We start from the raw sequence: 26,432 nt of genomic DNA, 5'->3' as shown, positions 1-26,432 counted from the left end.
ACATTAGCATCTACCTCAAAGTAGGTGGCCATTTTTACATTTCTGGCTTGGAGACAAGTTTTGGAAGCGCAGAGACACATGTTTACTCCAAACAGAGCCTCCTGCAGGCCAGCAGTCACATGGGACTACCAAATAGCCAATCACAGTGCTTATTTGGCATTCCCAAAGAACTTTTTTATGCTTGTGTGGCTCACAAGTAAAAAAAGTTGTGGATCCCTGTTATATAATATACTAAAAGTTAAATTAAAGATCAACTACCCTTTTAAAAAGTGTTTTGTAAGTATGCTTAAATTTAAACTATGAAAGCAAACATGCCTATGATATTGCCTTTGGATCATGGCTTCACCCTGTATTCTTTGAAGCTCCCTAACCCAGACGTGCATCTTGTTAGCTGCTTTAATAGAATCCACATGTCAGTCAGTGCAGGTGAATGAATACGTTTTTTTTAAAAAAAAAAGCAAGCTGCCGCACGTGTGCGTTTGGACACACTGGCAGGAAATATGCCAAATGTTCTTCTTGGCAGCAGTGCATATTTAGATTGTTGTGGATTAACTGTCAGTTGGACAAGACAATGTTCAATCATTTCATTGCCTTTATTAAAAAACAAAAAAAACATTTAGAAGTTTTAGCTACATGCGCCTTTGGAAAGATGAGATAAATGATAGGCTGTAACACAATATATTTACAGTTGCTAAAATATAGAAGCTTGAAGTCAACCAATTAATTAGAGGTACTGCAGCACATAGGGATGTACTTTCCAGATATTCGTTGCTTTGAACCGTTCTACTGCTAAATATGCATCCTCTGTCATTTGTACAGTGGGCACCTGCTCTACTATAAACATGACTTCTAGGGACAGTGACACTCGTAGATTTAGCAGGTGTGACAAAGCCTACATTTAGCGACCTGGTGCTACTCTTCTCTTGTGCTCCCTACAGCCCCCTTGCCAACCTAATTCATTCAGAGGCACAGCTTCAATACTGGCCGTGTCAGGAACGGATGGTGAGTTTGGGGAGGTTTAGGATGAGGGGGGTCATTGTTAGTGCAGAAGAAGAGACAAATTCAGATTTAAAAAACATACCATAAACACCAGTTAGCTTAGTGAAGGTAAAGTGACCCTTTTAAATGTGAAAAAGCAATACTTTCCCTGAATTTAAGGTAATCTGTAGTAGTAAGTGAAACTTGTCAGTCCTGCTGCTCTGTACCCAAAGGTGTGGGAACAAATTCTAAATTAAAACAAAACAGGCCTTGGTCTATTGTTTTCAGAAATCATTTCCATTGCCTTGGGTTCAGAACTGCAAGGATGATTAGTGGAACAGCCCACTGCAACATACCACTAGGTAAGCACAGCAACAAACCATGATGTAGCACACTGTAACAAAAGGTGCAATATAAATATGTGCTTGGCATAAAATAACATAAGTTAACAGTAAAATACTTTATCTGATAATTATGCTGGATAGAAACTCATACATCTAAAAGGCAGAAGCCATTTAAATAATTTAAAAGTAAAACTTCAGGTAGAAGGGCTAGGACTCGTCTCCTTCTTCTTCCTCTTGCTTAATGACAGGATTGCCTGGAAGAAACCAAAGCACAACTAAATATTGGGTCATAGAAAATGTAAATGCATGCTAATAATACTGATTCAAAGGGAATAAAATAAGACTTTCTTCAACTGGAATGACAAATAGAAGTACTGAGTCTCTCTTCTTTATGATTCACCCGCCACCCCATCTAGAACAGCACCAAAGGTTTAATCCCAAAATAAGACACTGATCTTGACATGCAATAAAGGTTGGACAAACCATCCCCAGAACTAGCAGACTGTTGTATAAATCAGTTGGAACAGCTCTACAATATATCTAGTTTCATGCAGAGTCACAGCTACATATCATATTTGTGATATGGCACTCACCGTCCAATTTCTTTAGTTTTGGGAGACGTTTAACTGCCTCCTCCAGCCAGTTACCCTCAGCCGTATGCCTTTCTTCTAGAGGGTTTCCCACAAATACCATATCTTCTAGTAATGGCAGCTCTCCAAGCTTAGAAAACTCAGCTGAAATAGTCAGCAACATGAATAGTTTCAATCTTACAATATAAAACAAAGCTTCTCTTCACCCTATAACTAAAGCATCAACATAAGAATATTTTAATCTGGCGGTGACCAAGATGGCGCTGTGAGAAGACATGTCTGATAAAGCTTCTGGCACCGTATATCTAAATCCTGCAGTTCTGCTGCCCAAAACTGCTTAATATGCCAATGATCTGCTATAGCAGGGGTCCCCAACTCGTGAGCCACAGTCAAATGTAAAAAGACTTGGAGAGCAACACAAGCATAAAAGTTCATGGAGGTGCCAAATAAGGGCTAAGATTGGCTATTAGGGGTAGTCAAAAAAAAGTGCTCACATTCAGAGTTTAGCTTACTTTCAAAATATTTTTACAAAAATATGGAACTGATTTATGATTTATCAAATATCAAACAGAAGGGTTTGGATTGCTGAATTATTAACACTTTCCTAACAGTCATGAGTAATTGACACATTTATCAAAGTAGATAAAAGTGTCATTTGTTACAATGATTGACTGCTTTAAACAGTTAAACACCGTTCTGGTCTGTTGTGTTAATGCCTAAAAGCAGTGCTGAGCTCTAACACCTCTCTGAATCATTAATTCCTCTTATGTATTTTAAGAGATTAATTATTCTGATAATTGGTTTTTTTTTTTGCAATGGAGGAATTATATTTATTCAACAGACTTTAATGAAATAGCATAGTTTTGTAGAATGCACCGCACTATAGGTATTTGCATTTCCCCAAACCTTTCTCATAATAAAAACCACTAATTCTAGACTACAGAAGTGCTACTAGCCATTTTCTTTAGTCTCTTCTTTAAGCTTCAAATTTAAAAAAAATGTGGCGTTAAACACTGGAAATAGTCTCCCTACAATTAAACTACCATAGCCGGCAGGCAATAGTACCAGTTTGTCAGGCAATAGTTTCCTGAAAAAGCATCCATAGGTTATTCATGCAAAAGTTGCTTGACAAGTGCTGGCACAAACTACAACTGTCAGCTAACTGCAATGTAAGACTATACATTTTTGGGCTACATGACAACATAGAACTTAAATTGCCTGAAAGAGCCCTACTGGCAAGTCTGTTGTTTGACTCAATGAAAAGTTGGACAACTGTTATTTGATTAATGTTGACTTCACTTATACAGTAATGGCTTCTTTTACCCAGAGCTGAGCTTGGCCCTGCATCCAAGCCACGTGTACTAGCAGCCCCAGCTTGGTTGCGCACCCAATCTGACAATACTCTAAGCCAAACACCTTTTTTATTTTTTATGTCAGAATTCCAATGCAGCAAAGTCATTACAGGTCAGCACCAATTGAATTATTATCTAATGTGTGTGTGAATCTAATTAAACAGAGTAGTTGCTTACCCCAATCTTTCACTAAATTGTTGGACATATAGAGTACTTTGAGCTTTTTCATTACATGAATTCCTTTCAACTTCTCTATCAAATTGTATGAGATCCACAATTCTTCTAAGGTTTCTCCAACAGCTTCCTGTGGTCAAAAAGAGAGGTTTCATTTATATCTATTATTTATAAAAAAAAATATCTAAAAGTAAAATAAAACTTAAAGTCAAAGGAACTAATACCAAGTGTCTTTAGTTTCTTCCTCTCATAACTGGGCAATATGTATTTATGTTCAACATGGCCAGATAACTAAAGTCTCTCAACTTTTGATTTTTTAAACAGGAACGTTTGCACTGTTAAACTAATTTGTTTAAATGAATTTATACTTGCAGCAGTCTAATATAATACTTCGATTGATTGTAAGCAGGGGCAGGGCAGGGACCTCCTTCCTACTGTGTCTCATACCACATGGCACTTAATCTGTGTATTTCTACTTATTTGTATGATGAATATGTATAAATAGAAATATGAATGGATTTTATAATACGTGTCCTCCCTGTGTGTACTTTTGTACATTGTAAGTTTGTACAGGGCTGCGTATTCTTGTACTTCTTTACAAATAAAGTTACAAACATACATACACTAGGGGGCTGATTTACTAACCCACGAATTCGAATCCGAATTGGAAAAATTCCGATTGGAAAACGAACATTTTGCGACTTTTTCGTATTTTTTGTGATTTTTTCGGCGCCTTTACGACTTTTCGGAAATTATCGCGACTTTTTCGTTACCAATACGATTTGCGCGAAAAAACGCGAGTTTTTCGTAGCCATTCCGAAAGTTGCGATTTTTTCGTAGCATTAAAACTTGCGCGAAAAGTTGCGCTTTTTTCGTAGCGTTAAAACTTAAAAGGCGCGACGTTTTGCGCAAGTTTTAACACTACGAAAAAATCGCAACTTTTTGCGCAAGTTTTAACGCTACGAAAAAATCGCAACTTTCAGAATGGCTACGAAAAACTCGTGTTTTTCCGCAAAAATCGTATTGGTAACGAAAAAGTCGCGATAATTTTCCGAAAAAAATCGCAAAATACCGATCATTATGAAAAAAACGCAATCGGACGCATTCGGCCCGTTCGTGAGTAAGTAAATGGGCCCCTAGGAGTGCAGATTACTCCTTATATCACCTCTTTCTCAACAAACCATTATTCCTCATTGTGGTACTGATCTTTTCCAGAAGTGGTGTAAATTCAGAATTTCTCAGTTGGGCTGCTTTAATGTTGTAAAAATGGCTATACTACACAAAGGTACCTTTTATTTACATTTCTTATCCCTATTCTTAGTAAAGATCTGAAGGTCATGCAGAAAGTTGTAATCAAGTTTGTCTAGAATTACAGTCACCCATGGCTGCCCTACTTAGCCTGTGCCTGCTCTACCCTGCCTGTGTGTGGCATACTATGTCTGCCCTGTGCTGCCTGTGTGTGGCATACTATGCATGCACTTAGGTTAAAGTACTGCAAAATATTTTGGCATTTTATAAATATGAACTTTGTGAATATGTAATATGGATACAATGCCCTAGCACAGGGGTGGGCAAACTTTTTGGCTCACGGGCCACATTTACTCACCCCCGGGCTGGACCGGGCCAGGCCAGCGTTACACCCCCTTCGTCTCTTTAATTCCGGCCCGCCAATGACACCAAGTCTCGCGTGATGAGACTTGGCGTCGTCGGTGGGCCAGATTAAAAAGGCCAAGGGGCCGGATGTGGCCCGCGGGCCGTAGTTTGCCCACCCCTGCCCTAGCAGATCATATCCCGGCTACTACATTGCCATAAACCTGCCCTTTGAATTAACGTTTAGTCCACATTAACATTTATGAAGTGAGTATTTGCAAAGCTGTTTTAAATCTTTCATCAAAAAGAGAGAAAAACTTACCAATCCATTTAAATTCTTTATGTTGTTTCTACCCAAAGACAGAATTCGGAGAAATTCTGAAACAGAATATATGATTAGTTAATAGCCTGGTTGTTCATAGTATCATAATGTAAATTAAATACATACAGTAATTTACAAAAATAGCATTTTACTTGCATTCTGGAATGAAAAAATAAACTTTATCTCACAGATAAAAAAAAGCTTTCTATATTATACAACCAATAAAAAAACCTGTCTTGAATTTCTGTTCAGACTACCTCTTGCTGTATCTAATGTACTTGTGGTGCCTGTAACTACTGTCTCTCACAGTATATAATGTGCTTATTTTTTTTGTTTACATAGTCTCTAAATGTATCTAAAGTTTTTGAGGTGTATATAATATATTTGGTGTATCAGACACTTTATATGGGTGGTTCACCTTTAAGTTAACTTTTAGTATGTTTTAAAATGGCCAATTCTAAACAATTTTTCAATTACTCTTCCTTATGTATTTTTTTAGAGTTTTTGAATTATTTGCCTCCTTCTTCTAATGATTTCAAGCTATCACATGGGGGTCATTGACCCTGGCAGCCAAAAATGATTACCGTATATACTCGAGTATAAGCCGATCCGAATATAAGCCGACGTACCTAATTTTACCTAAGAAAACTGGAAACACGTACTGACCCGAGTATAAGCCTAGGGTGGGAAATGCAGCTGCTACTGCTAAGTTGTTTTAGCTGTCAGGCAAGTTTGGGAAGACTAAGGAAGCTGCCATAAAAAATACCTGATGCCCACCACAGTCTGCTTCCCATTGACTTCAGAGCTGTGCAACTTGCCTTCAGAACTGTGCAACTAAAACTCCTTGTTAGATTTCTGCCGTGTGCGCTCCCAACTTAGAAAGGCACACATGGGAGCGAGCGCACACTCGCATGTGTGAACTTAGGAAAGGCACAACTTAGAAAGAGGGGGGTCAGCAAGGACAGAAAAATTATTTGAGATAATGAAAAACAAGACAGTATCCAAAGTGAATGAATAATAAGCACCTAGAAATACTTTCCCACTAATTATGCACAGACAAAAAATATATCTGTCCATGGATTTCTGCTGAAGGTGCAGGTTATTGGTGGGCGCTCTGCAAAACTTTGTGTGAGGGGGGAAATGACACTATTAGCTATTTGCATAGATCATTTCCCTATTCTCAGGGTTTATTATTGCCCCCAATTAATATATGTCCTGTATAGAGAACTGGGAATTAAACTTTATTTATACACGTTGCGCTCAGCTCACGGCTACCCTTGAAATAAAACAGAGGCCTTTACACGTAATGGCGGACACAGCACTACAAGTAATGGGTGGGAAAACTGCGCTTCAACTCCTGCCGACTTCCAGCTCCCACCAGCAGTAAGAGGCAGCTGTCGCAGCACACTATGTGCGTTTGTGTCGCTCCGCTTGAGAACAGTGCACAATGCTTCGGAGCTTGATGTGCAGACTTGGCGCTCCCGCCCGTCAGCCGACCCCCCATCCTCACGCTGACGGAGGGACAGGGTGGTTGCTTTGGCAAGCGGCATCTAAAATAAATAAATTGTACAATCAATAGTACCGTATATTATATACGGTACTATTGATTGCACAATTTATTTATTTTAGATGGCGCTTGCGCTTGCCAAAGCCGTATACACTCAAGTATATACGGTATATACTTGAGTGTATACGGCTTTGGCAAGCTCAAGACCGTACAGCCAAGGGGGCGGGGTGCACAAACTTACGGCCACGGGGGCGGTGTTGGTGCATGCCTTGAATGACATCTTCATTACCGTATATACGCAAGTATAAGCCGAGACTGCATTTTTCAGCCCATTTTGGGTGCTCAAAAACTCGGCTTATACTCGAGTATATACGGTACTCTGTGAGGCTACAATTGTATTGTTATTGTTACTTTTTATTACTAATCAGGATCTCTACTATTCATGTTTTGGTGGCACAGTCAAACCACTCTCTGGTTGCTAATGTACTTTGGACCCCAGCAACCCCATAGCTGCTGAAATTCCAAACTGGAGAAAAGAAAATTATAACACAAATAAAAATGAAGACAAACTGCAAATTGTCTCAGAATATTACTCTCTACATCATACTAAAAGTTAACAACCCCTTTATGGTGGATAAGTATTATTGGGAGGGGATTTTAAATGAGAGTGGCTTCATATTTTTGGCATGGCATACTCCATGACCACACAAAATCTTTTATCTACCACCCCATACAAAACCATCGTCTGCTGCCTACAAATAGATCATTTGTAAGTATTTTCTTAATAAATAAAATATGTAGTGTGGAATGTTACAGTTTGTGATCCGAATGAAGGGTAAAGTACTTACTTAGCCCATTCAGGTTTGCAATTTTCTCAATGCAGTTGGTAGAAAGTGATAGCTTCCTAAAAAAGAGAGAAAGACAATTTATACTAATAAGTAACCCACATGTGAAATACTATCTGAAAATTCAAATCCTTAAAGGGGCAGTATACCCCCTTTTCGACATGAGTTCAAAGAATAAGGCTGGTTCTTAACATACTTTTTCCTATTATTTTAATCATAAAAAAAACTATGGTTTTTGTTATTTCCTAAACTAAACAGGGCAAACAGGAAATACTAAAGTAACTTCAAGCTTTGTCCTTGCGATTTAAAAATACTGACTACCAGTGCACTGATAAACAGAAGTCCATTGAGCTGGCTACTCATATAGGACGTTGTTTTTGAGAGTAGGTGTTCCTATCACTGCAGTGTGCAAAGTGCAATTTCGGACACAAATTGCTATGTTTTTTTACCCACAATGCAACATTTCTCCCCATAATTACAGCTTAATTCGGACTATAAGGGAGATGCACCTGTTGCAATTGCATCAGATAAAGTAAAAATATACACAATTAAAAATATTTAACACGCCGTAGATGTAATTTAAGCTGAAAGTAGTTTGTCTTTTTCTCTTCTTTAAAAAAAGTAATTTTAAAACAACTGAAAATATTATTTAACATATACATTTTCTTTAATTGTGCAAAAACAGTTTTTGAGTGGGAGATCTTCATTCATAAATCTGCCCCGTTGTGTTCTATTTCAAACAAAACAATGTGTGTATCTTACTCGCAGTTAACAAGGGTAGATAATGATGCATCCATTTTTTCTATGGGGGGTATTTGGGCATACAGTTTCACCTCCTTTGCCTCCCCTGCCTTTTGCCCTGTTCTTTCCTCCTGTAAGACACAAAACAACATGCCACATATTTAGAACTTGCTTTACATTATTCTTTATTCTGAACAGCTTTACTTTCCTTGTAACGTTGTATAGGCAACTGTGTTCACCTGGGGTTGCATTATAGCACTTGCTCTGTCTAGGAGTGACATTCAGTAGCTATACCCCAAATCTCACAAGGGCCCCACACTTCTTAGTTGGCATGGCCCATCCAGAGACTCAGAGTCTAAATCACATAATCTAATTATGAGTATATAAGGAGTTTTTTCAAACAAAGCACTTCCCTGCTGCATTATGATTCTAATGTGTACATGACTCATTTTTTCTTACCTCCAAGTTTGCTGCAACCTCAGCTAGAGATACTGAAGGGCTAGCAGAGTTCTATCCAAACTGGTTTGAATCTGTCAGGACTTTTCTGTTGGAACTTTTCCAACCCTAGGCATGTATAGATTTTTACCTAGTGATTACGGTTGCAACTTCATCCCATTACTGCAGGACACTTATTGAACACACACGCTACAACTTGGAAGCATAACTGAACACAAGTCAAGCAACCAACTTGCAGCATGTGTAATCAGTAAGGGTCCTGCTTTTAGTCTGATGCCACACATAGCATATTCTCAGCAACTATTAAAAATGATTTGCATAAATCTGCTGTTATGCTTAAACATTCTTCTACTTGTGCCTGCACCCAGAAGCACTGAATCTGCCTAGGTGCAGGCACCTGCAGGCAATATCCGCACAACAAATGCAAAGTCTCACTTATTTTGGTGGATATTGGATGCAGGCAGATTCAATGCTTCAATGCCGGCACAAGTAGAAGAATTTTTAAGCGTAGCAGCGGATTTTCAGCAAGCGTTTTTACGCTTCTCACTACATGTAGCATCAGCGTTAATGGGTTCCACCTGTTTGGTTTTGACCTAAACAGTTCAGTTTTTCTTAGGGCTGTTTGGTTCTTAAAGGTCTGTTCATGTGTCAGACTTGTGAAACCCGAACAATAATCTAGTCAACAACTACCTCTAATGTCAACCCAGCCCCAAAAATGTACAAACACACCCTATATGTCACTGCTCTGCCCCCTCTTGTCCACTCTTTGCCAAAGACAAAGATGGCAACCTTACTACTTTAAAGGGGTGAAATGCCATTCCTACGGGCCACAGAACGTTTAGTCTGCATTTTCCTTCAGGCTCCCTTATGCAGCTCCGTGTACCAGCACTGAAAAGTACAACTTCCACCTGAGTGCATGTACACATAGTGGATGTCGTCCTAAAAATGCCTGCTCCGTGTACCTGCACATAGGCAGAGGAAGTTCTTTTCAGTGCTGGTACATGGAAACGTGTAGAGGGGCTGGTAGAAAAAACACAGGCTGAGAGAAGCCCAGGCCCTACTAGTGACAGCACCGCACCTTCTATATGTCTATGAAGATTCTCATTCATCCAGGTCATGATATACAGTATACAGAATTAGTAGAACTGGACTTTTCTGAGTTTTTTCTTGAAAATGTTTCACCAGTTCAGTTCAAGATTAGGGTATTCTCCCCAAAATGAGTAGCAATATGTCTATGAAGATTCTCATTCATCCAGGTCATGATATACAGTATCTAGTAGAATTAAGTCTAAAACAACTGGACTTTTCTGAGTTTTTTCTTGAAAACGTTTCACCACTCATCTGAGTGGCTTCTTCAGTTCAAGAACTGAACTTGAACTTGAACTGAAGAAGCCACTTGGATGAGTGGTGAAACGTTTTCAAGAAAAAACTCAGAAAAGTCCAGTTGTTTTAGACTTAATTCTACTAGATACCGCACCTTCTATAGTATGACATTTACACACAGTACTGTATGTATGTGTATCTGCCTCTGCCATTTTGGATGGGCCAAAGCCTCCCAGAAACAACATATCTGTGGAACATGACAATAAATATACCCTTAGCATGCCACTAAACATGCCTTTCTGCAAAACAGAGAACAGGACTTACCCATTTAGCCAAAGCCTCTTTAATGGTTGTTGCTTTTGCCTGTTCAATAAAGGAAAAGAAATCAAACATGAATATTACACGTTAGCAAATTTCATCAGTATGTTTCCATCTACACTGAGCCTTAAACTCTTGAGTATCGCTTCCAATGAATAAAATGCGTCTCTCCAAATACTTCACGATTGGCTGTACAGTGAAATACTAATGAAGCTAATGATCCTGTGCGCTAATTAGCAGCAGGGGGCCAGCAGGGCGCTACCCAGTCGCCATGGGTGAGTAAAGCAAATTCAGTCCGCGGGCAGGAGTCACATTTGGACTGTACTAAGAATTCAATGGGTAAAAAAACATATTTCCTCGATTATTTTTTTAACTGTTTGGCCGCTTTTATCTCTATCCTTGTCGAATAAAAATCGTTTCCCTAGGCCGTTTAAGTGAATTGAAAGCCAGACATTTTTAGTTAAATGTTAGAGAAATGAAGGGACACGGCGTCACTTACCATGATAGCTCCACTAGAGTTGCTCTTGCGGTTGCTAGGAAACAGTGGAGGGGTGTGCGCCTGCGCAAGACTGTGGAAGCCGGAGGGGAGAGCGGAAGTAGCGCAGCTAATTGGAGGAATTGAGGAATAGACGCTAGTGAGCTGTGACAGCTCCTCAGGCAGAATTTCTCAGTGCTCCAAGCCGAAGTGTGGTGATTGCAGCGGAGAAAAAAATAAACTATACATTATATATAATAGATTTCGGACTAGACAAATGATTTTTTGCTTTTAAGTAATAATAAATAAGTAAAGTAATATAAATTCCGCCGAGTGTTTTATTCCTGTTTGGGTGTATTTACTTGTGTGTGTGAGGGAAGGGGGGGGGGGGGGAAGTGGGTACAATTGTGACAGCCCGGTCGCACCGGTTTTGCAAATTGCGTAAGTTACGCAAAAGGTTACCTAACTTACTAAAAAACTGCTTAGTAAACTATGTTATTTCCTAGAAACTTAAAGGTGTTGTTCACCTTTAAGTTAATTTTTAGTATGTTATAGAATGGCCTATTCTAATAAACTTTTCAATTGGCCTTCATTATTTATTTCTTATAGTCTTTGATCTATTTTTTTCTTCTTGATCTTTGCAGCTTTCAAATGGGGGTCACTGACCCCGGCAGCCAAAAAGCTACAGTTTTATTGTAACTGTTACTTTTTATTCCTTATCTTTCTATTCAGTCCCTATTCATTTACCATCCTATCATTCAAACTGCCCCCTGGTCGCTAAGGTAACTTGGACCCTAGCAACCCAGCAGCTGCTGAAACTCCAAACTGCAGAGCTGCTGAACAAAAAGTGAAATAACTAAAAAGCTACAAATAATAAAAAATGAAGACCAACTGCAAGTTGTCTCAGAATATCATGCTCTACAAGATAACTCAAAGGTAAACAACCCCTTTAAGTAACTTGCGTACCAAGCAAAAGGCAATGCAGAGAAGGTTTGCAAGGACAAACTCCACTGACCAGCAATGCAGGGGCAGAACTAGGGGTAGGCACGTGACAATGCTGGGGGGATGCTAGGCACATACCAGCCCCTGGTCTAAGCGTTCCAGACCCAGTGATGCTCCCAGTCCTGACCACATCCCCGTGTCCCTCCGCTGTTTGTTCTTCTCTCCACCCCTGCCCGTTAGTCATCGCCAGGTGCGAGTGTTTGCACTGGGGGTCGACTGTGGTGGGAGGTCTGGTTGCCTAATTTAAGGTAAATTCCACTGCCCCCAATGAACTGACTGGCTTATTAGCACATTAATTATTCATTTAAAGGAGAAGGAAAGGCTAATAAAGAGTTAATCTCAAGCTGCAGGCATACCTTCAGTTGTCTCAATAGTGCCCTTAAGTCTCCCCATACTTCACCTGTTCAGAAGATCAGAAGCCAAACAGGAAAAAAAAACGCTGAGCTGTGTAGAGAAGATTGCCATAATGCATCGCTCCTTCAAGACTTGGTGACTTGTTACTGCAAGCGGCGCATGCGCACACAGCAGGAGCGTCCGGTTGCCATGGCGACGCAGCATCAGAGAACTCTGTGACAAGCAGGTGGGGGAGCGGGGGGGCAGGTGCGGGGAGTGGTGGAGGGTTTGTGGCAGGAGCGGGGAGCGGGGGGGGTTGTGGAGCTTGGGGAATTTGTGGCAGGAGCGTGGAGCGGGGGGGTTTGTGGCAGGAGCGTGGAGCGGGGGGGTTTGTGGCAGGAGCGTGGAGCGGGGGGGTTTGTGGCAGGAGCGTGGAGCGACGAAGGCTTTGTGGCAGGAGCGGGGAGTGGAGGGGGGGCTGGCTTGTGTTTTTCAGCCCATACAGACACGCTGGACAAGATGGCAGCGCCGTTCACTGAAACAAGTATGTAGGTTCTAGTATGTGTATCTCTGTAAATCTTTCTCTAGGCAAGCCAGGAATATAGCGTTTTTACACAGCAATAGTAGTACTATTTAATGGTGCGCTTAATAGAGTTTGACTTTCCTTCTCCTTTAAGGCTAATGCCACATGAGGCATAGGGTGGATATTTTCGGCAACCGGAAAAGCGCTTTTAAAATAAACTTACATTTAAACTCCACTGACCCCACAATTAAAATACTGACTTATTAGCACCTACCCCAGGAGACCACAATGCTACAACAGTCTTTATTAACATTTAAAACAATCTTAGGGTACTAAAATGTGCTAATTGTCTCCCAGTGTCCTTGTGTCAGCCTGTAGTCCTTTTATAGCAATGCTAGAAGTGATTTTAGGCTTTGTCCCTAAAGCGGATTATTGTGCTACTTATGCTTATCTCTGCTGTGCATTCTTTCATAATCGTATCTTGCTGTGTGAAAGCCTCCTTCCCCCCAAAAAATTGTGTGTGCTATTGTGTGTATAAAAATGTGTAAATACTGTGTGTGTATGTAATTTACAGACAAGCAGGCAGGATGCAGATATGTTGTCTTCTGTTTCTCCCACACTGCTCATTGTGTAAGGCAGCGGTGTCAAACTCAATCACATAATGGGCCGAAATCAAAAACACAGGCTAAGTCGCGGGCCAAATTTTTTATTAAGATACTTAGTAAGATACTAAGGGGGAGATTTACTAATCCATGAACGGTCCGAAGGCGTCCGAATGCGTTTTTTCGTAATGATCGGTATTTTTGCGACTTTTTCGTATGTCCCGCGATTTTTCCGTCGCCGTCACAACTTTTTCGCACAAAAAAGTTGCAAAATTCGCGTTTCCAATACGATTTTTTCCCTTCCGGGATTCGGATTAGTGGATTAGTAAATCTGCCCCTAAGTCTTAGTTACTATGTGAGGAAAATGGAAATTGATCACGCTGGACAGTTAGACACACTCACCAAGGGCCACATAAAACAGCCAGTTTTGAGCAACGTTTCATTTAGTCTTCATTATTTGTTTTTCATAGTTTTTGAATTATTTGCCTTCTTCTTCTAATTCTTTGCAGTTTTCCAATGGGGGGGGGGTCACTGACCCCTGAGCCAAAAAGACAATTGCTCTGTGAAGCTACAGTTTAATTATTATTGTTACTTTATATGACTTATTTTTCTATTCATGTCCTTTCCTATTCATATGTCAGTCTTTTATTTAAACCACATCCTGGCAACCAAAAAGCTGCTGAAACTCCAAGCTGGAGAGCTGCCGAACAAAAACTGAAATAATTAAAAAAAACTACAAATTATAAAAAAGGAAGACCAATTGATAATTCTCTCAAAATATTACTCTCTACATCATACTAAAAGTTAACTCAAAGGTGGACAACCCCATTAAACCCCTGTGTTATAGCTAGATGTAAGCTTTATGAGCAGGGCCAGACTGGCCTGCTAGAATACCACATAATCCCCCAGTTGGCCCCTGCCAAGGACTATTTCCCTAAGCCTCTCCTTTTTTTACTCAATAGGTTTATATGACACCTATTATAATTTATCACTGTCATTGTCTTGAGAATGCACCCTCAATGTTAGGTTCTCTGTAAGGCCCAGTCAGCACTGTGAGTGTTTGCTCTTCTTAGGAAACTATTAGGGCAGTGACACACGGGGAGATTAGTCGCACCGCGACAAATCTTCATTGTTGCAGGCGACTAATCTCCCTGCAATGCTAGAAAGTAAATCACCTGTGGGATGGCTTACGCAGCGCTGCAATTTGCCAAAGTCGCCTTAAGAGGAAACTTTGGCGACTTTGGCAAATCGCGGCACCGCGTATACCATCCCACAGGTGATTTACATTCTAGCCAGTGGGATGGTATTGCGGGGAGATTTGTCGCGGTGCGACTAATCTCCACGTGTGTCCCGGCCCTTAGTTTACAAGTCTCTACTTCCCCAACAGCATGGTTCCAGACTTGTAGTTTCAGTGGTAGGAAAAGACAACTCAAAGAGCAGAACCCCCCTTTTATATTAGCTTGTGCATACTCTGACTGCTGATCATTGCAGAAAGTTTCTACTTACAGTGGCAGGGTCAGACTGGTCAGACTGGTCAGACCTCCTAAAACAGGTGTGCATGCATGTGGGGTGGGGTTGCAATTATCTGCTGATCTTTACCTACGGATAAACTCACAACTGGGGTTGCCACCTCAGGGGCTCCCAACCCAAGTTGCAATGTACAGTGGTGCTTGAAAGTTACATATTTGTGTGTGGCAAAAGTACATGAACCTCTAAAATTCTCAGTTCTTTTGAAAGGGACTTCTAAGGAACTAAAGGCCTCTTTTGCATTGCCAATAGTCTGCATTCATGAATCTAACACTGAGCAACAGTAGTGTGCATGGCAGGATGGCATGAAGAAGTCACTGCTATCCAAAAACAACATTGCTGCATAGTTTGCTAATGCCATGTAGAAAAGAAGGCCACCAGAACGATATTCTATGGATGACACCAAAGTAGAACTTTTTTTAGCTTGTATGACAAGGGTTATGTTTGGCGAAAGGAATTATTGGATTTCAGCATAAGAATCTTTTCCCATCTGTGAAACATGGTGGCGGTAGTATCATGGTTTTGGCCTGCTTTGCTGGCTCCGGACCAGGAGAAAATGGCACGGTAATGTCTGTGAACTGATGCTCAAGAGAAAGTGGGTCATGCAGACAAGACAGCTACCAAAAAATTGTTAACACAGAATTATCTAAGAAAAAGTCCTAACCTAACAGAAATGCTGTGGAAAGACCTCAAGCAGGTGTCTTCTGTGAGGAAACCCATTAACATCCCTGAGTTAAAGCTGTTTTGTAAAGGGCTAAAATTCCTCCAAGACATTGTGCGGGACTGATCAACAGTAACCGGAAATGCTTAGCTGCAGTTATTGCTACCCAAGGGGGGCACACCAGTTACTGAAAACAAAGGTTCCAATAAATTTGTCACTCAATAAATAAATGAACTAGTATAATGCTAGCAGTTTTAGCCTTGCCTCAGCCGCCACTTTCTTTCTGGCAAGCTGGTCACAATCTTTCTTATCACCCCCCGTAGGTACTGTGTTCCTGCCACTACAAGATACACAAAAGGGAATATGACACAATCAACATGGGCCGAACAAGTACAAATCCCTGTACAGGTATGGGACCTGTTATCCAGAATGCTCGGGACCTGGAGTTTTTGGATAAGGGATCTTTCCGTAATCTGGATCTCCATAACTTAAGTCTGCTAAAAATCATTTCAGTATTGAATAAACCCAATAGATTGTTTTGCCTCCAATAAGGATCAATTATATCTTAGTTGGGATCAAGTACAAGGTCCTGTTTTATAATTACAGAGAAAAAGGAAATCATTTTTAAAAATTAGAATTATTTGCTTATAATGGATGCTATGAGAGACAGCCTTTCCGTAATTCGGAACTTCATGGATAGTGGGTTTCCGGAAAAGGGATCCCATACCTGTACAAGGAAGTACCATAAATTTGTGCCAGCATAGATATTCCTTCAAGGAAAGTACAGCTCTCTAGGAAGGGTGCAGCAACCATTTAAGTATTAAAAAAAGTATTTCTGGAGTTATAGAACCAAAACTGATTTTCCAACCCTTGCCACATAAACAATGTCTCGCCCCCACTGAGCTTAATATACAAATGCTAGCATATTGAGTCCTCCAAACTCATGTTGGATTTTCCCAGATCAGAATCTCACTGCCAGGGGTAAACATATTACATCAGCTTTACATGTCCTAAACAGAGATTAGTGATTAGAGGCGAGTGACACTACAAGGAGTGCTGACGCAAAGCTCTGCACTATAAATAAATAAAAAAATTTAATAAATAAATCTGCAGATAAATAATTTTGCTGATACAGTCTGTAGCTGGAAAGCTGTCATGTAGCCATATGCAATAACACCTACAGAACCTATAGTTTCACAGCCTTGAAATATTAAATAATCTGTATATGTGATGATGAAACTAAGTATAAATGCAAGTAATGTATGCATTTAGAAGTTGTGTATTCATAAAAATGTGACTGTATCATTGCACTCATCCACTGGAAAGGATGGTCAAAATCTTAAAGAAAAGCTGATGGAAATAATGCCATTCCACAATATTCCACTCCCATTTCAGTAAGCACAGCATCCTCCTGTCACTACTCACATGGTGCATATTTTGGTGCCTGTTGGTGTTTACGCAATAGAGTGTAAGAGTAAGGCAATCGCCTTATTCTTACCTGCTGCAGGATTTAGTCCTGCACTTCTCACAGCAGCCGACAAATAGAAGAAGGATAGATAAAAACAGTACTCAAAATCTGGTGAAACTGATGAAAAGAGGTAAAATTTGTAGGGAAAAAAGAAAATCGGGTTACACAGTAATTGGGATCTTTATTAATTCCCATCATAGGTACAATGAATTTCAGCTTCTCTATTACATAACTGGAGTATGTGTTTTAGAGGTGAAACCAAAGATATGAATTTGAATTTATCACTTGAAATTAATATAAATGTCCCTCCTGTGAATGGTTGAACTATAACTCTTAAGCCTGCTATCCATGGCCAAATTTGATTGGTTGGTTTGGCCAGTTTTGACCATACATCGATCCTGGCATGTAGGAGGTCAGTTACAACAGACTTGATCACAGCATAACCTAAAGGTGGCCATACACGGGCATATGTAAGCAGCCAATTTGAGTACTTTAGACTGACTGGGAAACTTATCTGTCCATGTAAGAGTCCCCCCGACGGGCCTCGCTGATCAATATCTGGCCGAAAATTGTCCAGGTGTCGATTGGGCAGGTCGGATTTTCCCATCATATAGGCACCGCATTGGCCCATTGATGCAGCCCTTGGCCAGAGGGCCTATATATTCAAATTCAATAATTTGGCCCTAGGTCCATACTATCAAATTAGCCCACCTTAGGTGGGCATATCGGAAGAAGATACGCCCGTTTGGCAACCTTTCCAAACAAGTGAACCTTAAAGTGATACTGACACGAAAAAAAAACAACTTTTTAAAATACAAATCTAAATAAAAAGTTGCCCATAGGTCGTGTTGATCATTTTTTGCTGATATGGCTGCTTTTGTAAGTAATTGTTACTTGAAACCCCCAACCTGACTGTCCCTTCTCAGCCTGTCAGTTATAGCTTCTAATGCTAACGGCCTCCTCCTGCACAAATATGGCAGCCCTCTTATAAAGGAACATGGGGGATCAGATAGGGAATGTAAAAGCTTGGACAAATACTTTTATGGCAAAATTATAAATAGCCTGCAAAGACAATGTTATGACAGATGTAAAAAAAGGTTTCATTTCTGGTGTCAGTATCTCTTTAATGTGTATGGCCCCTTAAAGATGATTTGTGTCGTGTCAAAATCTTATCTGCCACTGCACACCATGCCAGCTGCTGCACAGTACATTAGCAAATAAAGTGAAGAGGGGCCAGACCTTCTCTCCTGTAGTTCCCATGTTGAGTATTTGTCTGTTAAGTAGGCAGAATGGTTGGTTACCATAGTGGATCAGCCATTTTATGGTCATATTAATTCTCTTAAATTCTTCTTTCTATTTTACTAAAATCTGCAAAAACACACAGTCTGTACTCAGCCTGTACTTTAAAAAATGTTACATCTCTCTCAGAAGCTATATTTTAATTTAAATAATAGTTTATAGGATTTTCTGGAACAAGTTACAAAATATATATTATATACACAAATCTTTTGAGGAGAAAAAAAAGAGCAGGGCTTACAACTTAAATAAATGTACCTCTACTGGAAAAAAAACCTCAAATTGAAAAATGTTATTTTTTTTTAAGTTACTGGTCCTTTAACCATTTACACTGCCTGAGTATATTTCAAAGTAGCAGTAGCGGATTACAATTCTGTTAGTGTTCTTTTAAAACAAAAAGCCTTGCATATACATATGTTCACCTGCATCTTTATGATCTAATTTAGCATTTGTAAACAAATTTATACATTTGTAAAACATGGTGATTCACAAATCAGTCATAAGCAATGTGTTTAGTGGCCTGAGAGGCACACATCCTTGTCATCAGTGCCTTCCAGTCTCTTGTGCCTTTGTTCCATATGAAAGCTCTTGCTGGGGTAGCTGTGGTCCACATCTAGCTAGCTCTATATATTCAGAGCATGCCTGTGCATCAGCAGGTACATTGTCACTGCTCTCTGTCAACCCCTTCAAGCAAACTTCTTCCGAATGGCTGTAAATCTCTCCATGTACTGAATAAGGAAAAAGTTAAATGTATTATTTGTCACTTTAATTGCCTACTGTGGCATTCTTCATTTTTCTCAAACAATAACTGACTCATTCTCTTATTATATATACACAGTGTTCTACACTGGATTTTCAAACACAGTGAGTCTATGGACTGAGAGCTTACAATCTACATTTGCAAAATTGAACTCTGTGTACCTTATACTTCGCATGATCAGGAGGTCAGCAAGAGAGCGCCAATGCTTTGGATCAGATCTCTGTTGGCGGGGCCCACCGGGTGTCTTCCCAGTGTTCCGCCAGCCCGGTCCAATATTGTACACTTGGTGCCTAAGTTGAAGACTTAGACGCAGCTTCAAACAGTTAGTACAGGAAACTAGCTAGGAGCTGGCTTGGGTCAGTAGCCATTTAAACTCCAAGTCTCTTTATGTGCGCCTTGCTCATTTGCTGCACTGGAGAAAGGATTTTTGTTTAATAAGCTTGGTTTGCTTAGAAAATGTTTTCTCATTTCTTGTCCTATCTGTCCCTCTTTCTATTGAAATGCAATATTAAATGATCTAGTCATACAGTGTCTACTATTCAAAACCATATATTTAGTCATTGAGCACTAGGGTTGCTCCAAATGCACAATTTTGGGATTCTTCCGAACTCCAAATCCTTCATTAAAGATTTGGCCAAAAAATTTCAACTTCTGTGTTTATGTGACGAAAAGTCACATGATTTTAAAGATTTGGTTTGGCCAGGACCACGGACTCGGCTTAATGTGAATCCTACTAAACAAAATCTGAATCTTGGCCATATACCAAACCAAATCCTGGACAGACAAATCCTAGCACAGATTCTGGTTGGCACTACTGTATTGCATTACCTTTAATATTTGCACCTCCCACTACTAATATATCCAGGTATGCAACCAGTCCTATACAGAATGTAACACAAACCTTGTCATAGCCCTCCAGGTCTCTGAGTTTCTTTATTTCAAAAAGGTTCCCTTCCACAGCCAGCAGAGAGATTTGTGAATCACCGAGGATGCTCTGAGGCAACATACTCAACTCTAAACAATTTTCTTCTAGACGGAGCACCTTCAGACGTGGACAGTGGGAAATATGCACTGAGATCTGTGATATCTAGATGAAATAACAAGAAAACCATGTTACAGAGAGTGCTTGTCGCAGCACAATTTCTATTCATTACCAGTTCATAACTGATAAATATATTCTCTTTTAAGGGTTACTATTTTGATACAAAATTTCAAGAGAATTTCCAGCTTAGCTGGAGATGTTCATCAATGACACTTCTAAACTATTTAGCCCCCATTGCATCTGCCCTCTTTTGTAGTAGTTCTTAAACTACTTTTTAGCATCAGCATTTTGCCAAGAGCTGATATATGTGATAAAAGCTTGAACAGGCAGCAGTAAGTGTCCAGTTACTAGCAAATCATTGTCTCTGGTAACTTTAAGATTCAAATTTCTATTTTTTTATGGAAATTCAGCTAGTGCAGAGAATACAATAGCACTAGAGACATGCCCCCCATAACCTGCTCTGACAGCAAATAGGTAAAGGGTGATGTAGAAAAGGTAAAAATATATAATCTGGAACAGATAGAATGAAATTTAAAAAAAATAAGCGGCAGAATAGAAAAATACACATGAATACATATAAGTACACAAACAGACCACTGGGCTGGGGAAATGGCGCATTTCTAAATAAGTTTAACAACAACACTTTCACTATTTTGCTGACCTGATTCTGATTAAGGTTTAGCTCTATGGCCTGCAGTCCAGAGACTTCATCAGGAATGGCTTGGATCCTATTTTTTGATAGATCTACCACATCCAGGTTTCTCAGTTTGCAGAGCTGTGCTGGCAGAGTTCTCAGCTGGTTGCCAGAAAGATTTAAAGTCTTCAAGGCTAAGAGCTGCACAAAGTCAGCTGGTATTTGGCTAATCTGGTTCCCACTGAGGTGCAGGGTCTCAAGCTTTTTGAGTCTGCAAAGCTCATCCGGAAGCCTACCTGGATAGAAAACAAACAGTATTACTTCTAAAAGCCCCATAAATCACTAACATAATAAAGTAAGTTAATCTAAAATCATTATGTTAGTGATCAACTAGCCAATTCAAGTGTAGCAGTCCTAACCACCTGCTACATGTCACATGGACGCATACGCAACTATCTGCTCTTGTGCACATGCTAATAAATAGGGTACGGTGACAAAGAAATACCCCTACATAGCAGGACACTGAAATTGCCACAGGTATGCCAGTCAGTTTGCTTAATAGCATGAAAATGGATCAGAGATTTGAATGACATACCCATTGCGACGAAGCACCCATGTATCACTGTCCTACTTGGCATACAATATGTAAACAAACATTACTTGCTTTCTCGCCCAGTTTAGAAACACACTACAATATTTCTACATGTTTCCTAGAGTTCAGAAGTTTCACTTACTGATCCGATTGTTGTTGAGAGTCAAGCTCTTTAGAAGGTTAAATTTCCCCACCATTGGGGGCAATGCCTCAATCTTGTTGCTGGAAAGGTCAATTGTCCGCAGGTTTCCAGATAGTCTTTGCAGATCTTCTGGAAACTATGGAAAAAAATAAGCAGTAATAATAGATTTAAACACAATCAAAGGTGTAGGATCTAATATTTGAAAACCCATTATCCAACAAGCTATAAAATGCATCAGTTTCTGATTATGTCACATGTAACCATTTTACTGTGGAGCTTTTTTTTATGTGTACTTACCAAATGCTATAAAAATAAAATTCAGCATTTTCTGTTCTTTCACTTTGGGGGGCAATATTTTTGTTTACCTAGGAAACATATATATATCTATATATTTTATGTTATATAAATGTGTGAATTTTATCACTGGGAGGATTTCATAGACTTTGGTCAGGTGCCAATATATGTAGAATGCTCAGTGATTTTGTAGTCCAAGAATAAGTAGAATTTTTGCCCACTAGCACCTTGTAACTTTATTTATATGATCAGGCCATGTAATATGTTTCTAAATAAAAAAAAATATGTATTTTTGAAATGTACAGTCTAATTAGTCTAAAATGGATTATATGTCTTTCTAATGCAAACAACTAAACTTTACTAAAGCTGGTTTTTTTCTAAAATTTGTCTAGGACTAGACAAATTTTTTTTCCAGATGTCATTCACAAATAAGATAAAACATCCATACAAAACAACATATAAATTCCTGGTTCTTCTGATGAAGTCTGATTCTTGAAATGGGTAGGATTACCAAAGTACGTGGCAAGTAAAGGCCCACTCTTACTTACCAAGTGCAATAGGCTCAGTTAGAAACGAACACCCCTGCTGTTGCTACTAGTCAGTTTTCTGTTTCAAAGTTAAGCTAAAGCTTAACTAAATGTTAACAGAAATGTTGTACATTATGTTTTGGGCTTCTGTACCAGCCCAAGGCAACCACAGCCCTTTAGTAGGGAAGATCTGTGCCCCCAAAGATGCCCCAGTAGCTCCCCTAAGCTTAGCTTCCCAATAGTTACACAGAGCACATTGAGAATGTGCACTGTCCTGGACAGTTCTAACAGAATCCAATATGAGCAGCTCCTGTGACAAGTGTAAAGACCTATATCCCTATTACTATAGAGATGCTCAAGCTTTTACGTAGTTACATAGTTACATAGGGTTGAAAAAAGACCAGAGGCCATCAAGTTCAACCCATCCAAGTAAACCCAGCACCCACAACCCACACCTACCAATCTATATACGCACACACATAAACTATATATACAACCACTAATACTAACTGTAGATATTAGTATCACAATAGCCTTGGATACTATGCTTGTTCAAGAACTCATCCAGGTCCCTCTGCCATTACCACATCTGCCCTCTAGCTTTTGGCTAGTGCAGTTAGTTTAGTATAGCCATATTCATTTTTAGGGTTTAGTTCTCCTTTAAATAGTTTTTATAGTTATCTAAAAACCAATGCCCTTTGTGTACACTCCCATGGATCAGAACTATGCCAAAAAAAAGTTAAAACCCTTACTTCAGTTAGACCTTTGCCTGTCAACTGGAACACTCCTGTTTTCTGTGCAGTCTCAAGGTGGGCTTTGAAGGCACTGTTCCCCATGCTTCTTGGAGATCACAAATTCCTTTCAGACACAGTATAATTGTAGCCCCCTTTTATTGTGCTCCCATTAAATCACTAGTTTCTTTATGGCACATTTAATTACTGTAATCCTGTACAGAGACAAAATGTAATAGCCATTAAGGTTAACAGGATCTATCCAGTCTGCGCTTACCTAAGTCACCCTCAAAGGGGTCATTTTGTCTGAACAAAAATAATGAAATTGTCTGAATATTAAATAATGTTAAAATTAGGGATGCACTAAACCCGCTTTGTTGGGTTTGGCCGAACCCCCAAACCCACCCTGGAGGATTCAGCTGAATCCTGAACTGAATCCAAATTCTAATTAATATATGGTAATTAGGATTGAAGGGGTTAAAAATCGCACGCAGCAAAAAAATTTCCCCCTGACCATTTAACCCTTTCCGAATGCTAATTAGCATATGCTAATTTATGCTAATTAGGATTTGGTTCGGCCGGGACTGTGGATCAGGGCGAAACCGAATCCTTCAAAAATAGCCTGGATTCAGCCTGACTCCTGAACCGAATCCGGGATTCGGTGCATCCCTAGTTTAAATCAAGTGTCACACCCTTCATTTCAATTACTCTTTTCCATAGAACATTGGCAGTTATTTTTTCCCAATTGCTCTCCAGTATCTACATCCTCTCTGCTTGCACATTAGGGGTTATTTACTAGCGCAAGCTCAGTTGTAGTCCCACAAATTTCCCTTCAGTCATTTGAACATAAACCACTTTTATTAAAGTTACTTGTGTCAAAAGAGTTGGGTTACACGCTAAACACCAGCTGGAAATCTGAAACAAAATGCACTCTCAGTTGTGTTTTAGAAAACTGAATTGTGTCACGCACATCACCTCTTGCGACCAAAATGACGGAATTCTGGAAAAAACCACTGCATTTTGGGGCAAAAAAAACATAGCAATTGCGCTTAAAACTGGACTTAAAGGAACCCTATGGTCTTAGATAAAACAATATTATAGATACAAGGGTCCATTTACAAATGCTTGTACAGGTATTGGACCTGTTATCCAGAATGCTCAGTACCTGGAGTTTTCCAGATAGGGCTTCTTTCAGTAGTTTGGATTTCTATACTTTAAAGGAACAGTAACACCAAAAAATGAAAGAGCTTTAAAGTAATAAAAATATAATGCACTGTTGCCCTGCACTGGTAAAACTGGTGTGTTTGCTACAGTAACACTACTATAATTTATATAATAAGCTGCTGTGTAGCCACGGGGGCAGCCATTCAAGCTGGAGAAAAGGCACAGGTTACATAGCAGATAACAGATAAGTTCTGTAGAATAAAATGGTGTTTTATCTGTTATCTGCTATGTGCCTGTTCCTGTTCTCCTTTGAATGGCTGCCTCCATGGCTACATAGCAGCTTATTTATATAAATTATAGTAGACTTTCTGAAGTAAACACACAACTTTTACCAGTGCAGGGCAGCAGCACATTATATTTTAGTTAGTTTTATACACTTTTATTTTTTGGTGTTACTGTTCCTTTAAGTCTACTAAAAAATCATTTAAACATGAAATGATCTTTATAGGACTGTTTTACCTCCAGCACCTTCAGCTTTCTGAAGTTGCACAAAGTTTCCTCCTGCCGGTAACTTTACGTGACTTCAGAAAACAGAAGCGATGCTTGGGCCTTGCCACTGGTTACTCCTGTTGTTGCCGGTGGAAAGACATTTCGGAGTGGTTAGTCTCCCACAGTAGCAGAGATCTATCACGGGCAACTAACTGGGACATTAGCCAGGTTTCCGGATAACAAATCTCATACCTGTTGTGGCAATGGTTGTAACGGCAATGGCTGATGCTCACTTAAAGGAACAGTAACACCAAAAAATTTATATATTTCAAAGAAATTAAACTATAATGTACTGCTGCCCTGCACTGGCAGAGTTTTGTGTTTGCTTTAGAAACATTACTAGAGTTTATATAAACCCTGGTGTGTAGCCATGGGGGCAGCCATTCAAAAGAAGAAAAGGCACAGGTTATATAGCAGCTAACAGATAAACCCTGTAGAATATAATGGTGTCTTATCTGTTATCTGCTATGTAACCTGTGCCTTTTCTCCTTTTTTCCAGCTTGAATGGCTGCCCCCATGGCTACACAGCAGCTTATTTATATAAACTATAGTAGTGTTCCTGAAGCAAACACCCCAGTTTTACCAGTGCAGGGCAACAGTACATTATATTTCAATTACTTTAAAACACTTTCATTTTTTGGTTTTACTGTTCCTTTAACAAATACCAGTCCATTTAATGTTCACCAGTTTATTTACTGCTCTGTTAAGAATTATTCCAGCATGAAAAAGAATAAACTAACTGGTAATCTCTGCTAGCAGTTTGTATAGGGACTGACTAACTTGAATGCTGATGAAGCTGGGACTTTATAAAGTATGGCCACAATGCCTGGGCAAGTTCTACTCACATTGCATCACCTTTAAACATCCAGATCTGGTTGGTTTTCATGGCCCATTTGCCCTGTGTGTGGCCATTCTCCCTGTGGGTCTAGCCCATCCCCTCACCTGCACTATCCCCAGCACCAAGCCAGTAACTCCCCCCTCCTTCTCCCCCATATCCAGTTACACAGTTGCTTTCTACCCTTTCATACTTTTACAGTAAGTTTCATTTTTTTCCCACACCTACCAAATATGATCTACTAAAAGGTCACAGTTATTACTACAGTGTTTTAAACACACCTTCCTAAGAACTACAGGCTACATGGCAAAAGCAGGCAGAGAGACGCGACTTCGCTTTAACACACCACTGGAATAATGTAGGCCAGACAATTATCATTAAAAAGCAGAGTATTAATAAAAACAACAACATATACAGAAATACAAAACCAGGGGCTTTTGTTTCTAGCTGCCAATTGTGGCTAGGTAATGTAGCAAGTATTTCAGTTTCCTACCTCCCAGTCCCCCGCACGGCACCAAAGGTGATTAAAGCGATTAACAGAAGTAAATACAAATAAGAAGCAATAACTACTGTACAGTTACACCCCACTGACACAGCTCCTGCCGGAAATCGCCCCTCCCTCCTTCCCAGTAGTCCAAAAGCGTCAGATGCCCCAAGAAATATGGCTGACGTAGTACAGTTTAATCGCCACCTAAAACATGGCGGTATTATGGAATCCTTGTGAGGTCATAAGTG

At 39.7% G+C, this 26,432-nt stretch overlaps 2 protein-coding genes across 5 annotated transcripts; both read right to left on the bottom strand.

The window, feature by feature from the left end:
- Positions 1-574: 574 nt before the first annotated feature.
- dnal1 (dynein, axonemal, light chain 1) lies at positions 575-11,064 on the bottom strand. 2 transcript variants are annotated; one of them, NM_001016312.2, is given in 8 exon segments: positions 579-1,576; positions 1,916-2,056; positions 3,442-3,568; positions 5,351-5,406; positions 7,706-7,761; positions 8,465-8,574; positions 10,547-10,585; positions 11,040-11,064. In NM_001016312.2, coding segments are annotated over 8 exon segments (579 nt in total). In that variant the 5' UTR covers positions 11,043-11,064; the 3' UTR covers positions 579-1,529.
- A 6,228-nt stretch (positions 11,065-17,292) lies between these two features.
- lrrc57 (leucine rich repeat containing 57) lies at positions 17,293-26,342 on the bottom strand. 3 transcript variants are annotated; one of them, NM_001126727.1, is given in 6 exon segments: positions 17,293-19,155; positions 20,089-20,274; positions 20,891-21,159; positions 21,598-21,733; positions 23,171-23,364; positions 26,290-26,342. In NM_001126727.1, coding segments are annotated over 5 exon segments (717 nt in total). In that variant the 5' UTR covers positions 23,255-23,364; positions 26,290-26,342; the 3' UTR covers positions 17,293-19,113.
- Positions 26,343-26,432: the final 90 nt, after the last annotated feature.

This window comes from Xenopus tropicalis, chromosome 8 (genome assembly GCF_000004195.4).
Source record: "Xenopus tropicalis strain Nigerian chromosome 8, UCB_Xtro_10.0, whole genome shotgun sequence".
NCBI classification, from domain to species: domain Eukaryota; kingdom Metazoa; phylum Chordata; class Amphibia; order Anura; family Pipidae; genus Xenopus; species Xenopus tropicalis.
This window is presented reverse-complemented; position numbering and strand designations above follow the sequence as displayed.

What these genes read in the sequence shown, in the direction of transcription:
- lrrc57 (XM_012968002.3), bottom strand. Translation starts at nt 23,254, where the DNA reads ATGGGGAACAGTGCCTTCAAAGCCCACCTTGAGACTGCACAGAAAACA. An exon ending in TCTCAACAACAATCGGATCA is followed by an intron (nt 21,160 to 21,597) that starts GTAAGTGAAACT and finishes TTTTCTATCCAG; the next exon opens with GTAGGCTTCCGGATGAGCTT. An exon ending in ACCTGGAGGGCTATGACAAG is followed by an intron (nt 19,156 to 20,088) that starts GTTTGTGTTACA and finishes TTCCTTATTCAG; the next exon opens with TACATGGAGAGATTTACAGC.
- dnal1 (XM_012968391.3), bottom strand. Translation starts at nt 10,615, where the DNA reads ATGTTTGATTTCTTTTCCTTTATTGAACAGGCAAAAGCAACAACCATT. An exon ending in TCTACCCTTGTTAACTGCGA is followed by an intron (nt 7,762 to 8,464) that starts GTAAGATACACA and finishes TCTCTTTTTTAG; the next exon opens with GAAGCTATCACTTTCTACCA. An exon ending in CAATTTAGTGAAAGATTGGG is followed by an intron (nt 2,057 to 3,441) that starts GTAAGCAACTAC and finishes TGACTATTTCAG; the next exon opens with CTGAGTTTTCTAAGCTTGGA.